The sequence below is a fragment of the Scyliorhinus canicula genome, chromosome 5 (genome assembly GCF_902713615.1).
Source record: "Scyliorhinus canicula chromosome 5, sScyCan1.1, whole genome shotgun sequence".
NCBI classification, from domain to species: Eukaryota; Metazoa; Chordata; class Chondrichthyes; order Carcharhiniformes; family Scyliorhinidae; genus Scyliorhinus; species Scyliorhinus canicula.
In genome coordinates this window covers 131195259-131211568 of record NC_052150.1, presented here as the reverse complement: position 1 = coordinate 131211568, position 16310 = coordinate 131195259, and the positions used below count along the sequence as shown (strand labels likewise).

General features: G+C 51.6%; 1 protein-coding gene across 2 annotated transcripts in view; it reads left to right on the top strand.

Annotated features, from left to right (window-relative positions):
* epb41l4b (erythrocyte membrane protein band 4.1 like 4B) overlaps positions 1-16310 on the top strand; it is a 506687-nt gene that overhangs the window by 450942 nt on the left and 39435 nt on the right. For both annotated transcript variants that reach the window (XM_038797675.1, XM_038797674.1), the window contains exon 21: positions 12779-12902. In XM_038797675.1, coding sequence (XP_038653603.1) covers positions 12779-12902 — 124 coding nt within the window. The remainder of the gene's footprint in view (positions 1-12778; positions 12903-16310) is intronic.

Genomic DNA, 16310 nt, shown 5'->3' with positions numbered 1-16310 from the left:
TCCCCCTCCCCCATTCCACCTTCCTTTCCCCCATTCCTCCTTTTCCCCCTCCTATTTTCCCCCCTCCTCCTTCCCCCTCCCCCTTTCCCCCCTCCTCCCTTTGGGGGAGGCGCACCCCTTTTGGGCCTTCTCCCCACCATCTCACTTCCATTCACCAGCATCACCTGCTAGCGTAACAGCCCCTGCCCAAAGGCACCTTCCATAGACCTCCCCTCTCCACTCCTCAGCTCACGGAAGAAGGCTCCTTGCTTACCTTACCCTCCCCCATCCAAACAAAGACCTCCCTCAAAAACAAACAAATAAATGCTAAACATTCCATAAAACAGGAGGGGGGGATAGGAACATCCATCCCCACATAAACTTTTCACCCCCAGCACCCCTTACAATCCCAACAGTAAACAGCAAACCCAAAACGGACCCCCTCCAAACCAGAGGGGCCATAAATCCCAAACTCTACCCCCACTTCGAACATGTTCCCAACCATTAAGAAGTGCCAGCACCCCGGTACCCAAGCATTGTCCACTCAATTCTCCCCAGTTTATGCTCCTGGGATCTCAATATAATACTCCCAGCCTCCGAACATCACCCATAATTTTGCCGTGTAGAGCACCCCAAACCTGATCTACCGCCAGTACAACACCGCCTTGGCCTTGTCTTATTTTATAAATATTTTTCATTGGACTTTTGCACAGAGTATATTTTGTCGTTTTGTACACAGGATATGATATATCTATATATATGTAAGTAAGCATCCATTCGTGCCGGCGAGGCACTTCCGGAGGACAGTCCTCGAGTGGGTCTGGTGCCGGTGTTGCCCCTCGCTTCTCCCGATCGGATTTCACCGCCGTTGCCTTCTCGTGCCCGCTGCCACTTCAGCCGGCCCTCCCGTCCTCCGCCTGTATTCTTCTTTTTCTCTGTCCCTGTGGGTGTCAGGATGGTTAACGTTTCCCTGCCTCCCCACCTCACCCCCCCCACCTACCCACCCCCACCCCACCTACCCGCCCCCCCCCCCCCCCCCCCCCACCCCACCTACCTCCCTGGCTCTCCTTTATTGTTCCCTGTCTCTTCCCTCCTCCCCACCCCCCCCCCCCCGTAGTTCGCCTTTCCTTTCCCCCCCCCCCCCCCCCCCCCCCCTCCGTGGTTCGCCTTTCCTTCCTCTTAGACTGAGTTGTCTCCCCCTTCTCCCGGTCTATCTCCCCCTCTCATGCTTTGGCTGCTTTCCCCTGGTACCTGGCTACCTGGCTATTCTTCTGCTTGTTTGTTGGCCACAAACAAGTCCCGGAACAACCGGGTGAATGGCTCCCACGTTCTGTGGAAGCCGTCGCCTGACCCACGGATGGCAAATTTAATTTTCTTCATTTGGAGAGATTCTGACAGGTTGGACAGCCAGTCTGCAGCTTTGGGTGGTGCTGCTGACCGCCAGCCAAACAGGATTCTATGACGGGCGATCAGGGAGGCAAAGGCAAGGGCGTCTGCCCTCCTCCCCAGGAATAGATCTGGCTGATCTGAAACCCCGAAGACTGCCACTTTCTGGCATGGCTCCACCCTCACCCCCACCACTTTGGACATTGCCTCGAAGAAGGCTGTCCAGTACTCCACAAGTCTAGGGCAAGGCCAGAACATGTGGGCGTGGTTGGCCGGGCCTTCTTGGCACCGTTCACATCTATCCTCCACCTCCGGAAAGAACCTACTCATATGGGTTCTTGTTAAGTGGGCTCTATGTACCACTTTTAGTTGCGTCAGGCTGAGCCTTGCGCAGGTGAAGGTGGAGTTGACCCTATGCAGTGCTTCGCTCCAGAGTCCCCACCCTATCTCAATCCCCAGGTCCTCCTCCCATTTCCTTCTTGATGTGTCCAGTATGGTGTCAGCCCTTTCTACCAGTCGGTTGTACATGTCGCTCCAGTTTCCTCTCTCTCTAATATGAAATGAAAATCGCTTATTGTCACGTGTAGGCTTCAATGAAGTTACTGTGAAAAGCCCCTAGTTGCCACATTCCGGCGTCTGTCCGGGGAGGCTGGTACTGCTTGCGTCCAGTAACTCTTCCAGTAATGTCTGTCGTGGCGGTTGTGGGCAAGTCATTGTCTCCTTTCGTAGGAAGTTTCTGAGCTGCAGGTACTTTAGCTCGTTCCCCATGGCTAGCTGGAATTTCTCCGTCAGTTCGTCCAGTGTCGCGACCCTGGCGTCGGTGTACATGTCCCTGACTGTCAGTGTCGCCCCCTCCTGAAGGTGGCGTCGGTCAGTGCTGGTGTGAACCTATGGTTGTTACAGATGGGAGCTTTGTCGAACATTTTGGTCAGGCCAGATTGCTGCCGTAGCTGGTTCCAGGACTGGAGGGTGGCTATCACCACCGGGTTGCTGGAGTGTTTTTTGAACTGCCCACCAGTTCACCAACTCGGCTCCAATTTCCTGGTAAATTTGGACCTTATTCCCCTCCCAGTCGCAGGTACGCTTCTCCCTGGCCCAACGCAAAGTCTTCTCTTTCTCCTCAAATTTGTGGAGTCTCACAATCACCGCCCGCAGTGACTCCCCACCTCTAGGCTTCTGCCTCAGGGAGCTGTGCGCTTGGCCCACTTCAGAGGCCTTATCTAGCACCCCATCCGCCACCAGCCCCACCAGCATCTTTGAGACGTACCTCGTGACACTCACACCTTCCACTCCTTTAGGCAGGCCCACTATTTGCTGATTCTGCCTTCTCTAGGCATTCTCCTGCTCCTCCACCTTTGTTCTAAACATTTTACACAGGTCCCCTAGGAGCCTCACCTTTGCCTCCAGGGCCACCACAGCATTGCAGTGGTCCGAGATCACTCCTCCTATCTCCTGAATCTGCTACCCCTGCACCTCCAAAGACTTCTCCACCTGTTCTAAAGAACTCTTCAGGGGTGCCATGACTCCTTCGATGGCCTTCGAGCGATCCTCCCACATTTCCTTCCTCTGCTGGTGGAATTCCTCCTTAATAAAAGCCAACAACTGCTCCATCTGGGGATTTCCACCTTGCACCGGCCCTTCCCCCTCAGCTATCCTTACACTGGCTGTTGCAGAACAGGTTTCCTCCGACTCCTTGGCCAAATCTGTCACTGTTTTCTGCCGGGTCTGATAACCAGTAGACATACCACACCCTGGGGGAAACTACTCCTCCAATCTTCACCTACACTTTTTCATCAAAATTCCACCCAGTATCGGGTATAAAGAGCCCTTTCCTGTGCCTTCAAGCAAGAGCTGCCCTGTGTGCGACCACTCACTCCATAGCCGCCACCGGAAGTCTTTAAACGAATACATGAGGCAAAACTGCCTTGAACAAGAGCATTGATGACAGTCAGGGGAGTAGCCTCTGTTTATGAGGATAGGGACTGTGCCCTTCCTATATTACTGATGTGACCATCAATTCACAAGACACATGGTTGGAAGTGAACAATGGTTTTAATAATCTCACAACGGAGCCTTCCTGCGACGAGATGAACTGGCAGGCAGGCTCAGACTGCCAAGCTTTATACAACCAGTTGGTGGGAGGAGCCATAGGCGGAGCCAAGGGTGGACCCCAGTATAAACTCCCGTGCACTCCCAGTACATCTCCCCCTAGGGGCAGAGCCGCGCAATTGCTTGTGTGCCGAGCTTACACAGACATAGTACATCATATGTAATAATAGTGTGAATTACGCTACTGTGATTCACCACAATTACTATCATGATGAGGGACACTACTAAAAAGCTTTTTCTGGAACTTTGTGAAGACTTAGTTTTCTGGATTTTAAAACAAAACCACTTAGGTGCTGCAGTGCCCATACGTTTTCTGGGAGGAGCTAACTGTCTACCTAGGAGGGTTCTTGTCACCGGGGACCGGTTCCTCCATGACCTCATTGGAGCACCGAACCAGCGACTTCCGTAGGTCTCGGTGCCGTGTGCACTCCTTGCTCTGTGAGCGGATCACTTCCTGTCTCTGTCCCCTTTTTACTACAGATCTGGGTTTTCTTTTCTGTTACTGTGGGAGTGGAGTTGGTGGCAAGGATTCAGGACTTGAGGTTGGTAAGGGGTTGGGATCTGAGTGATGCTTCAGCTCCCTCTAGGGGTATGCGGAACTGGTGGTGACTATTTTAGGAGCCAGACGCCCCGACTTGTTTACGTGGTACCATCCAGTCTTTCCGACGTCCACCAGCACTTTGTAAACCAATAGGCTCACCATATCGACCATGGAATAGGGTCCTGAATATCTGGGAGACAGGAATGTGCCTGGCTGGAAACCTGAAGCATGACCTGCTGTCCTAGTCAATAGGGTTGACCTTGCCATAGGAATAAGCTTTGCTTTGCTTCATTTTAATAGCCGCTGCCTTCAGGGCAGCCTTCCGTTGTCCAGCAACATTTTTACGGTCTTTTCGTGGCTGAGTGCTGTGATCTCGGGCTCTGAGAGATCTAACCCTTGCAGGGGTTCAATCTCTTTCATGGGACATCAGTACATGGGGGAGTACATTCGGTGGAACTTGCAACTGTGTTCTGTACCAACATTAATACAAAGGGCAGGATTAGATTCTATGTTGTGTCGTTGTGCTGGACAGCCTTTCTGAGCATTCACTTTAGGGTGCGGTTCAGCCTTTCCACTATCCCACTGGACTAGGGGCTGATGCATGATATGGAACCTTTGGTCAATTCCAATTAGGTTCTTCATATTCTGCATTATCTGGGCAGTGAAGTGAGTGCTGTGGTCTAATTCTATACTGTGAGGGAGGTCACACCTCGTGAAGACTTGTTGCACAAGATGTTTGCTGTAATTTTAGCAGTGTTGATTCGGGTAAGGAAGGCTTCTTCCCATTTGCTAAAGGTATCGATAATTACCATAATGTGCTGATATCCCCCTTACAGGGTGGCATGCGGTCAACATAATTAACTTGGAGATTTGTCAAGGGGTCCTCCACTGGTCGGTTGTGCCTCAGTTGTCCTGGCATACTGGTCAGGGTTATTTTGGGTACAGATATAGTGCTTGTACATCTTTGCCTACCCCTGGCCACCAGCATATTCCTTTAATTCTCTCCTGAGTGGCATCCATTGCTTGATGCGTCGTGGCACTGATAAATGAGTTGGTTCCAATCCAGTGTTGCTAACACATACTGTCCATCTTTAACGACAACTCTGTCCTCCACAAGTCAATTTGTCCATTTGGCGTAGGAGGCGGGCTGTGCTCCTTCCTCAATATGATTTAAGTTGTCATCACTGCTCTGAGCCTGTTTAAGATCCTCAACGTCAGTTTGGCTCACAGTGACGGCATCTATCTGTTCAGTAATCGGGGATTGCCTCAGCTCTCCCTCTTGGGCACCCTGCTGAGCCAATTCGTCTGCCCTTAGATTTCCAGTTGGGAATGTCAATGGTGTGCCCTGGCTTTGATGATTCCGTACTCCTGTCCTTGGGCAGTTTGAAAAATCTATTTTAACGGGCACAGATGGTAGGGATTTCCCATCTGTCGATGCAAATCCTCTAGCCACAGTGGCAGGAAGTTGGTTAAACTAATACAGACATACATGCTATCTGAGTGTATGCCAGCCAGTAGGGGGAATGTTTCCGGGTGGCTAACTGCATAAGCTACAGCTGCTAGTTTGGCAGCCAAGGAGCTCATTGTGGTGGGGAGTTTTACAGGCTAACTCTGTTTTCCTGTTCCCGTCCTCCACCATTAAAGACCCATCGACAAAAAGTTTTAAAGATTATTTGCCAGTTTCCTGTTTCTCGATTTCCCCAATTTCCTTGGGTCCTACCCACTTTTGTTTCTGCACAAATGGTGCCTTGGAATTATTTGATGCCACTAGCTGACACTCATGGAGTTCTGCTCCGTAGCTCACATTGGCAGCGAGGAAGGTGGATCGTTTGGTGCGCTTCACCGCAATGTCGCGGCCTTGGAGCATCAGGGTCCAGCACCACTATTTGGTTCTAGCTAACTGCACCATCTTTAATTCAGCTGTCTAGCAGTTGTTGGATGGGGGTGTGCTCAGTGGGAAGGTTAATCGGTTGAGCTCAATCATGTATGCAAAATGCTGCACCAGCCAGAAAACTTCCAGGAGGTGTCTCTCGCACAGCGAAAAACCTTACTGGAAACGGGGGCATTGGCCACCTGCGATGCTCTTATAGAAGTACAGCCGCAATTGTTGCATCCATGGTAGCAACTTCTCGTGCAAAGGGGAGTTCTGGCTCTGGTACAGGGCTGGGACCTTTACTGGGGCCTGTTTTAATTATGAGACTGCCTGCGTGTGCTGCTCAGTCCATTCCCATGGGGCGTTCTATTTCAACACGTTTAATAACGAGGAGGCTTTGGTGGCAAAACCATCAATATGGTTTTGGCAATACCCAAACAAACCTAGAAAGGAAAGCAGTGAGCTCCTGTCTTTGAGTAGGGGCAAGTGGGCTATAGATTCAATGCATTTCCTTTCAATTTCATGTTTTCCCTGGGTGACTACGGTTCCCAAGTATGAAACCTGGGATTGCATAATTTGTGCTTTTTTGGCATTCATTTTTAACCCAATAAGGTGGGGAGGGTCAATAGTTCATTTATAACTACAGATGTTCCCCTCTGGTGTCCGTTTGCAGCAGTAGGCCATCAACATACTGAATTAGGCAGTCGGACCATGAAAACCCTCCAGCCCTTTAGCCAATTGATGATGAAATATAGATAGGGAATTATGGAAACCTTGTGATAAGCAGGTCCTTGTATATTGTTGACCCTAAAAAGTGAACACAAATTTGTACTGCCACTGTTTATTTAGGGGAATTGACCAAAATTTGTTACTCAAGTCCAGTACGATGAAATACCTGGCCTGTTGGGCCTGTTTCATCTTGGTTTTCGAGTTGGTCACTACCATTGGTGCCGTGATGGGGGTTGTTTTATTCAGCTCTCAGCAGTTGATTTACGGCCTCTGAGAGACGTCTGGTTTCCTGACTGGTCATATCAGGAAATTATTGGTGGTGGCTCCAGTGCGCAAAATTCCTCTGCAGTAGGCAGTTTATTACTTTGGCTACCTCACCCTCAGCCTGTTCAGGGATACCGTACTGTATCTGGGGTTTTGGGTTGGGGGCCTTCTCTCACTAACTCCCCTGTTATCCGACCACAGTCTTGCTTATGGTTTGTGAATGCTTGCGCGTGCTTCACAAAAATTCCCTCTGCTCCCGGGTTGTCAGTCACTCCTGTGGGTTTTATCCACAGCTGTTCCACAGTGCAAACCCTGTCTGTGTATTTCCTGCAGAAACTTCTATCAGGGTCTCATCTGCCTCAACCATCTGCGAAATGCAGCAGTTTGTGGAATCAAAGGGCAGGTTGCATTTGCACATAAAGTCATGGCCCAAGATGTGCTCTGCTTCTGGGTGGAGCTCTATAGTATGGCCAGGTGGTGGCATATTAGGTCTCCTAATCTAAATTGTAATGAATTGGTCTCAAACTCTTGGATTGTCCTGCATGGAGGCTCCTGTGATGTCCAGCTAATGCTCATCCTCCCTGTGAATGCCTGAGAGTCCTACCTTGACTCGTGCAGGAGATGGTGCACCTGGAGGGAGATCAAGGTGCCTGGTCCCTATGTAGCCTACATCCTTACAGTGTCCACCAGAGTGTGTGACCATGGAGTGCAAATCCGGCAGGACCTGCTCGATCGAGGTCTTCAAGGTGGTTGCCCACCTTCCTGTGGTGGCCTCGAGGTGCTCAAATGTCAGAACCTGGACATCAGACAGGACACAGGGATTCCTCCATTGTGTGCTCTACTCTGACGATTGGCTGTCAAAGCGCTGCCCAATGTTCCAGTGCCCACCTTTGCATCTTCACCTGTGAGCTGACAGTGCACTGAAGGCCGCTTCCAGAGGCTCATCATCTGACTGGGGTTGAGCAGGTGGCTGGTCTCCAGCTGCCCTCCGAGTGCTGAAGACCTGGGTTGCCCCTGCTGTTGTGTTATGTAATTTGGAATAACACAAGCTGCCACTTGATGCAGTTTTGAGTAAAAGATGCTCTGGACTTTGAAGTGAATTCAATGTGTTTTATTGAAGTATTAGCACAGTTCTCAATGAATTTGACTCTCTGCTAATCTAAATGTAGTAACTCAGTCTAACTGAACCAGCCTTGCTCTAAGCCACGTGGTGGGGTGTGATGCTGAGGATACACCCTGTCTCACTCGGTAGATGTTGGTCTGTGGAAAGAGGCGGGGTGTGAGTGCCTCATCCCTTTTATAGTGAGATACCACCCCTGAGTGTCCTGACTGCTCATTGGTCAGGTCCTATTCGATGGGTTCATTAGCTGCATGTTTGCATATCATGACATCTCCCCTTTTGTTTTGTTGGTGTATGTGAATGTATTTACATGTGAATTAGTCTGTCTAACATGACTGACGGAGGACAACAGAATGGAGCAAACAAAACAAACGTTCACAAGTCCAGTCTCTGAGGCTTGCGTCTGATCCTGCTAGGTGCGCACGCCTGCAAGCAGCTGAACCTCAAGGTTTTATCGTTTTTGATCTTGCCCCGCTGTGCGTTATCAACCATGAAGGCAACCAACTGTTGGTCAGTGAGGAGAGTGAATCTCCTGCCGGCCAGATATGCCTCTAGTGCCGCACAGCTTCAACGATGGCTTGGGCCTCTTTTTTGATGGAGGAATGCCGAATTTCGGAGGCATGTAGGGTGCGGGAAAAGAATGCCCCGCCTGCCTGGTTGAGGGTGGCGGCCAGAGCGACGTCTGATGCATCGCTCTCGACTTGGAATGGTAACGTCTCATCGACCGCATGCATCGCGGCCTTGGCGATGTCGGCCTTGATACGGTTGAAGGCCTGGTGAGCCTCGGCCGTCAGGGGAAAAACAGTGGATTGAATGAGTGGGCGGGCCTTGTCCTCGTAGTTTGGGACCCACTGGGCGTAATAAGAAAAGAACCACAGGCATCGTTTGAGGGCCTTGGAGCCGTGGGGAAGGGAGAGTACCATGAGGGGACGCATGCGATCGGGATCAGGCCCCAGAACTCCGTTCTGGACCACATAGCCGAGGATGGCTAAGCGGTTCGTGCTGAACACGCACTTCTCCTTGTTGTAGATCAGGTTGAGGAGAGTGGCGGTGTGGAGAAATTTGGCAAGGTTAGCGTCATGGTCCTGCTGATCATGGCTGCAGATGGTGACATTGTCCAGGTACGGGAAGGTGGCCCCCAGTCCGTACCGGTCAACCATTTGGTCCATTTCCCGTTGGAAGCCCGAGACCCCGTTGGTGATGCCGAAGGGAACCCTAAGAAAGTGGTAAAGGCGGCCATCTGCCTCGAATGCAGTGTATGGGCGGTCCGCCTTGTGGATGGGGAGCTGGTGGTAGACAGAGTTCAGTTCCACAGTTGAGAAGACCTGGTACTGTGCAATCTGATTGACCATATCAGATATACGTGGTAGGGGGTACGTGTCGAGCTGCGTGTACCTGTTGATGGTCTGATTGTCGTCAACGACCATCCTGTGTTTCTCCCCAGTTTTCACAACTACCATTTGGGCTCTCCAGGGGCTGTTGCTGGCCTCGATAATGCCCTCCCGAAGCAGTCCTGTCCTGGGCACTGTACCGTCTGCTCCTGGTGGCGACGGGTTTGCAATCCGGGGTTAGGTTTGCAAATAGGGAAGGTGGGTCGACCTTTAGGGTCGCCAGGCCGCACACAGTAAGGGGTGGTAGGGGCCCGCCGAATTTCAGTGTTAGGCTCTGGAGGTTGCACTGGAAGTCCAGGCCGAGAAGCAGGGCAGCGCAGAGGTTGGGAAGGACGTAGAGCCAGAAGCCACTGAACTCCACGCCTTGGACAATGAGAGTGGCGATGCAATACTCCCGGATCACCACGGAGTGGGACCCGGAGGCCAGGGAGGTTCTCTGGTTAGCGGGATGTACCCCGAGGGAGCAGCGCCTTACCGTATCGGGGTGAATGAAGCTCTCGGTGCTCCCGGAGTCCAGCAGGCAGGAGACCTCGTGCCCATCGACCTTCACTTTGGTTGAAGCACTTGCAAGGTTGTGTGGATGAGACTGGTCAATCGTGACCGAGGCGAGACGCGGCTGGTCATCGGCGGTTGCAGGCGACGAGCAGCCGGGTGAGGTGCCCGGGGGGCGTGGGCCCTGGGCCGGGTAAGATGGCGGCCCCCACGGGCTGCACGTGTCGTGGGGAAAACAAGATGGCGGCGCCCACTGGCCGCACGTGGGAGGTGCCGGAACAATAGCGGCGACTGAGCGGGCCTGGCACACTGCAGCGAAGTGTTCTTTCTTGCCACAGGCCTTGCAGAGGGAGCTCCCGGCTAGGCAGCGCTATTGGGGGTGTTTGGACTGCCCACGGAAGTAACATTTGGGTCCCCCGGGATTGGTTGGCTGCCGCGCGGCACAGGCTGAGGGCAGTTGCTGATGGGGTCGATGATGGGGTGGCCGTCTGCGGAATCCACGATGCACAGGGGGTATGGGCGGCGCGGTCGGGTGCGTAGGCCTGGATGTTGCGTGAAGCGACCGTAAGTGAGAGCGCTAACATTTTGGTTTCAGCGAGGTCGAGCGTGGCCCCTTCTAAGAGGTGCTGGCGGGTGTAATCAGACCCTATGTCCATAACAAATGCATCTCTCATGAGCAAATTCGAGTGTTCCATTGCCGAAATGGCCTGACAGTCACAGTCTCTAACTAGGGGAACCAGGTCACGCCAGAAATCTTCCACTGACTCACCGGGAAGTTGACAACGCGTGGTGAGGAGGTGTCTGGCGTAGAATGTGTTAGGCCGCTGAGCGTTGTTTTCCTTCAGTAGCACCATGGCTTCTGAGTAGGTCGGCGAGTCCTGGATAAGTGGAAAGACGTTGGAGCTCAGCCGTGTGAAAAGGATCTGGATCTTCTGTGCTTCTGGGATTGGGTCTGGAGCAGATCCGATGTACGTTTCAAAACAGGCTAGCCAATGTGCAAAGTCCTTTTTGGCATTGTCTGCTTGCAGCTGCAGGCGATCCGGCTTGATGCGGAGGTCCATCTTCTGAAAACTTAGTGTAATAAATTGATGCACGATCAATTACACAAAGACGAGAGTTGGATGTAATTGAGGCTTTATTACACTAAGATATGTGGCCTCCTACAGCAGCTGGCAAAATGGCTGCTGTATGGGGAGCACACATATTTATACTCCGCCTACTGGGCTGAGCCAGCAGGCAAAGAACTACCCCCGTACTTGTAGCACAGGGCCTTACCATAAAGCACCTACATCGACATCCTCTATATACAGTATATACATCAGTGGTGACTACCACACTCTGTAGATGTTGGTCTGTGGAAAGAGGCGGGGTGCGAGTGCCTCATCCCTTTTATAGTGAGATACCATCCCTGAGTGTCCTGACTGCTCATTGGTCGTGTCCTATTCTATGTGTTCAATAGCTGCATGTTTGCATATCATGACACCTGCCTCCGACTGCTGTGGGGACGTGTCAGTTTTCCAGAAAATGACCCCAATTTTAACCTCTTCTTATGTCCCCACATCCTCAGACAGCTCTGGGGGCTCGGAGAACTGCTGGGCTGGTAGCTGGCCGCTGTCTGGTTATACCTGTAAAATATAAAAGGACAGATTTGGTGGATGAGCTGAATCTATTTCTGAGTACATGGCAGTATTGCAGTATTGGTGAAATGATGGAGCTGAGATCTATATTAGGTGTTGCAAAAGGTCAAGCTCCGAATTACCACATGAGCAATCTCGATCCTCGCCAATGAGCTCTGTAGCAGCCTCCTCGAACTCTCTGAGAATGAGGATCTCTGCCGTCCCTCCCCCATTTGGGCTTGCTTGCGCTTGTTGAGTGAAAGTTTGGTCTTTCTAGAGACAAAAGAAGGGAATGGAGCAGAAGCTTGGGTGAAATGCATCCGCCCCTGTGTGTGTTGAGCCCTACCCAGAAAGGACAGAGATTGGAATATGAACAACAAGGCAGATGGGAATGTGACGTTGTGAAAGTCCTGTTGGGAGTGAAAGTCCTGTTGGGAGTAAGTGTGGGTGTGTGTCTCCCACAACAGATCTGTGAAGAGAGTAGCTGTTTGAGTAAATTATGCCATGCTGAGAATTTGATAGCAGAGAGAGCTGAAAGATTATTTACCTGGTGGAACAGGTGAGATCATTCATTTGCTCCCTGCATTCGATGGTGCTTCGTGGATGGGTGGCAGCTGTGCTAACCTCCTGGGCAACAGCCTCTCAGGCCGGCGAGGTGAACTTGTTGAAGAGAAACACCCTGCCAAACGAGTCTGAAAGCGGATTCTGTTTTATGCCTGCTGAATCGCATCCAACGTCTTTAATTCTCTAATCCCCAGGGACCTTCTTAAAATAAACAAAATTCCATTTTGCTCAACTTCAGGTAAACAATATACATGGTTGGAATGAATGATGATTTCATTTTTTACGATGCTTTAATTGCACCTCTGTGACTGCTGATATTATGAACCAGAATTTCTTTTAAACCACTACTGCAGCAGTCATACACACACTCACCACAGTTTTTAACCCTTACCGCACCAAATAAAATAGAACTACAATATATCTGAAATTCCTTCATTCATCACAAAAAATAAATCATTTGTTACTCACTGTGGTATTAAATGGTAACCATGATTATGTAGTACTTGCATTCCAAAGTAAATTGCTTTCCATGTATATCTTCTTGTGAAAGTCGATATCTGGAGATTGTATTTAAAATTTCTGAAGGCTTGCACAGCAAACAGTTACTCATAAAGGCTGATTCTTACTCTTTGACTTGGTGTCATAATTCTGCAAATGATTCTTTTCTGAGGGTGGATGAATGTGTTTATAGTAATCCTCTTGATTTTGTGACAGTAATCACAGTGATGAGGATGACCTACCCCCTGCCTTAGCCGCAGCCTGTCGAAGCAGCCCTCCTCCAGTCTGTAAACAGCCTGACCCTGGTGTTCAACCGTTACAGTACCCCACCTGCATCAAGGTACGGAACTTGTTTTAAGAAAGAAATTGCATCAAAATAATCTACTGCTAAAGCAATAAAATGGAATTGTGAATATATGTTAAGCTATTATCGTAATGTTAACTGAAATGTTATGATATTCTCTGCCATATTTTAAATGCAATCTTGGCTTAAATATTTGAAAGGGATGAGAAAGAGCGTGCAAGGGCGGCAGAGTGATGCAGTGGTTAGCACTGCTGCCTCAAGGTGCCGACGCCCCGGGTTCGACCCCAGCTCTGGGTCACTGTCCATGTGAAGTTTGCACATTTTCCCCGTGTTTGTGTGGGTCTCACCCCCACAACCCAAAGATGTGCAGGGTAGGTGGATTGGCTACGCTAAATTGCCCCTTAATTGGAAAAAAAATTAATTGGGTACTCTAAATTTTTTTTTTTGTTTAAAGACAAATAGCATGGATTTATTTGGCATCATTTACATCTTATGGATGCCCGAAGGGCCAATGAATTATTTTGAAGTCTGGTTTCTGTTATTATGTAAGGAAACTAGGCAACCAAATTGTGCACAGCAAGACCACCATCAGCAATGAACCAATTTTATTCAGATTTTCACAAATATCAATAACAAAAAATACTGAGAAAAGAAAGAACAAACCCCACCCCCCCCCCCCCCCCCCCCCCCCCCCGTGTATACAAAAAAGAAGAAATCAATTAACGCCCGTCATTAGCAAAGAACAGATATACACGTCCCTTCAGCCCAAAACAAAGAGACGACCACCCCCCCCCTCTCCCCCCCCCCCCCCCCCCCCCCACCCCGTTTTGCCAGGAAATCTAGGAATGGTTCCCGACTCCTGAAGAACCCCTGCTCTGATCCCCTTAGGGCAAATTTTACCCTCTCCAATTTAATAAACCCCGCCATATCGTTGACCCAGGCCTCCACGCTTGGGGGCCTCGCATCCTTCCACTGAAGAAGAATCCTCCACCGGGCTACTAGGGACGCAAAGGCCAGAATGCCAGCCTCTTTCGCCTCCTGCACTCCCGGCTCCTCTGCAACCCCAAATATTGCGAGCCCCCAGCCCGGTTTGACCCTGGACCCTACCACCCTCGACACCGTCCTTGCTACGCCCTTCCAGAATTCCCCCAGCGCTGGGCATGCCCAGAACATATGGCCATGGTTTGCTGGGCTCCCTGAGCACCTAATACACCTGTCCTCGCTCCCAAAGAACCGGCTCATCCTTGTCCCGGTCATGTGAGCCCTATGCAGCACCTTAAACTGTATGAGGCTAAGCCTCGCACAAGAAGAGGAGGAGTTCACCCTTCATAGGGCGTCCCTTGTCCCTTCCTTAATCTCCTCACCCAGCTCCTCCTGCCATTTACCCTTCAGCTCCTACACCAAGGCCTCGTCTACCTCCTGCATCACTTGGTACGTTGCCGAGATCCTCCCCTCTCCAACCCACACCCCCGATAGCACCCTGTCCTGGACACCATATGGCGGCAACAGAGGGAACTCCGCCACCTGCCGCCTGACAAACACCCTTACTTGCATATACCTAAAGGTGTTCCCCAGGGGGAGCCCGAACTTCCATTCCAACTCACCCAGGCTCGCAAACTTCCCGTCTACAAACAGTCCCTCAACCTCCTAACACCTGCCCTGTGCCAACTCAGGAACCCGCCATCAATTCTCCCCGGGACGAACCGGTGGTTCCCCTGTATCGGGGACCCCATCGAGGCCCCCACCTCCCCCCCTGCCGTCTCCATTGCCCACATATTTTGAGGGTGGCCGCCACCACCGGGCTTGTGGTATACCTCGTTGGAGGGAGCAGTAGCGGCGCCGTTACCAGAGCCTCCAGGCTCATGCCCACACAGGACGCCATCTCCATCCTCTTCCATGCTGCCCCTTCCCCATCCATCACCCACTTACGCACCATCGCTGCGTTGGCAGCCCAATATACCCACGGAGTTTGGGCAGCGCCAGCCCCCCACTATCCCTGCCCCGCTCCACGAACACCCTTCTCACACTCGGGGTCCCGTGCGCCCACACAAACCCCGTAATGCTCCTGTTAACCCGCCTGAAAAAGACCTTCGGGATAAGGATGGGGAGGCACAGGAACAGGAACAGAAATCTCGGGAGCACCGTCATCTTGACTGATTGCACCCTACCATCCAGCAGAGGGCAGCAGAGCAGAGCTTCTGATTAGCTGTTCCGGTCAGTGTAAGTTGAAGGTGCACCTGCACAAAAAAAAAGGGGCAGCACGGTAGCACGGTGGTTAGCATAAATGCTTCACAGCTCCAGGGTCCCAGGTTCGATTCCCGGCTGGGTCACTGTCTGTGCGGAGTCTGCACGTCCTCCCCGTGTGTGCGTGGGTTTCCTCCGGGTGCTCCGGTTTCCTCCCACAGTCCAAAGATGTGCGGGTTAGGTGGATTGGCCATGCTAAATTGCCCGTAGTGTCCTAAAAAGTAAGGTTAAGGGAGGGGGGTTGTTGGGTTACGGGTATAGGGTGGATACGTGGGTTTGAGTAGGGTGATCATTGCTCGGCACAACATCGAGGGCCGAAGGGCCTGTTCTGTGCTGTACTGTTCTATGTTCTACCCGCCAGAGACAGCGGCAACATGTTCCATCTCTTAAACTCCTCCTCCATTTGCTCCACCAGCCTTGTGAGGTTAAGCTTATGCAAGGCCCCCCCAGCTCCTGGCCACCTGGACCCACAAGTACCTGAAGCTCGTCTCCGCCCTTTTTAGTGGGAGCCTCCCAATCCCCCCCTCCTGGTCCCCCGGGTGTACAACGAACAGCTTGCTCTTCCCCAAGTTGAGCCTGTACCCCTGAGAAATCCCCAAATTCCCTGAGAATCCTCATCACCTCCGGCATTCCCGCCCACCGGGTCCGCCACATACAGCAACAAGTCATCCGGTAGAGCGACACTCGGTGTTCCTCCCCACCCCGGACCAGCCCCCTCCAATCCCCCGACTCCCTCAGCGCCATAGCCAGGGGTTCAATTGCCAGCGCAAAAAGCAGGGGGGACAAGGGACACCCCTGGCTCATCCCTCGGTATAACCAAAAATACTCCGACCTCCTCCTATTCGTGGCCACGCTCGCCATCGGGGCCTCATATAACAGCCTCACCCACCTGACAAACCCCTCCCCAAACCCGAACCTTTCCAGCACCTCCCACAAGTACCCCCACTCAACCCTATCAAAGGCCTTCTCCGCGTCCATCACCACCACTATCACCGCCTCCCCTTCCACCGCCGGCATCATTATAACATTCAAGAGCCTCCGTATGTTAGTATTCAGCTGCCTCCCTTTCACGAACCCCGTTTGATCCTCGTGGATAACCTGCGGCACACAGTCCTCTATCCTCGTGGCTAAAATCTTCGCCAACAGCTTGGCGTCTACATTTAAGAGTGAGATCAGCCTGTATGACCCACACTGCAGGGG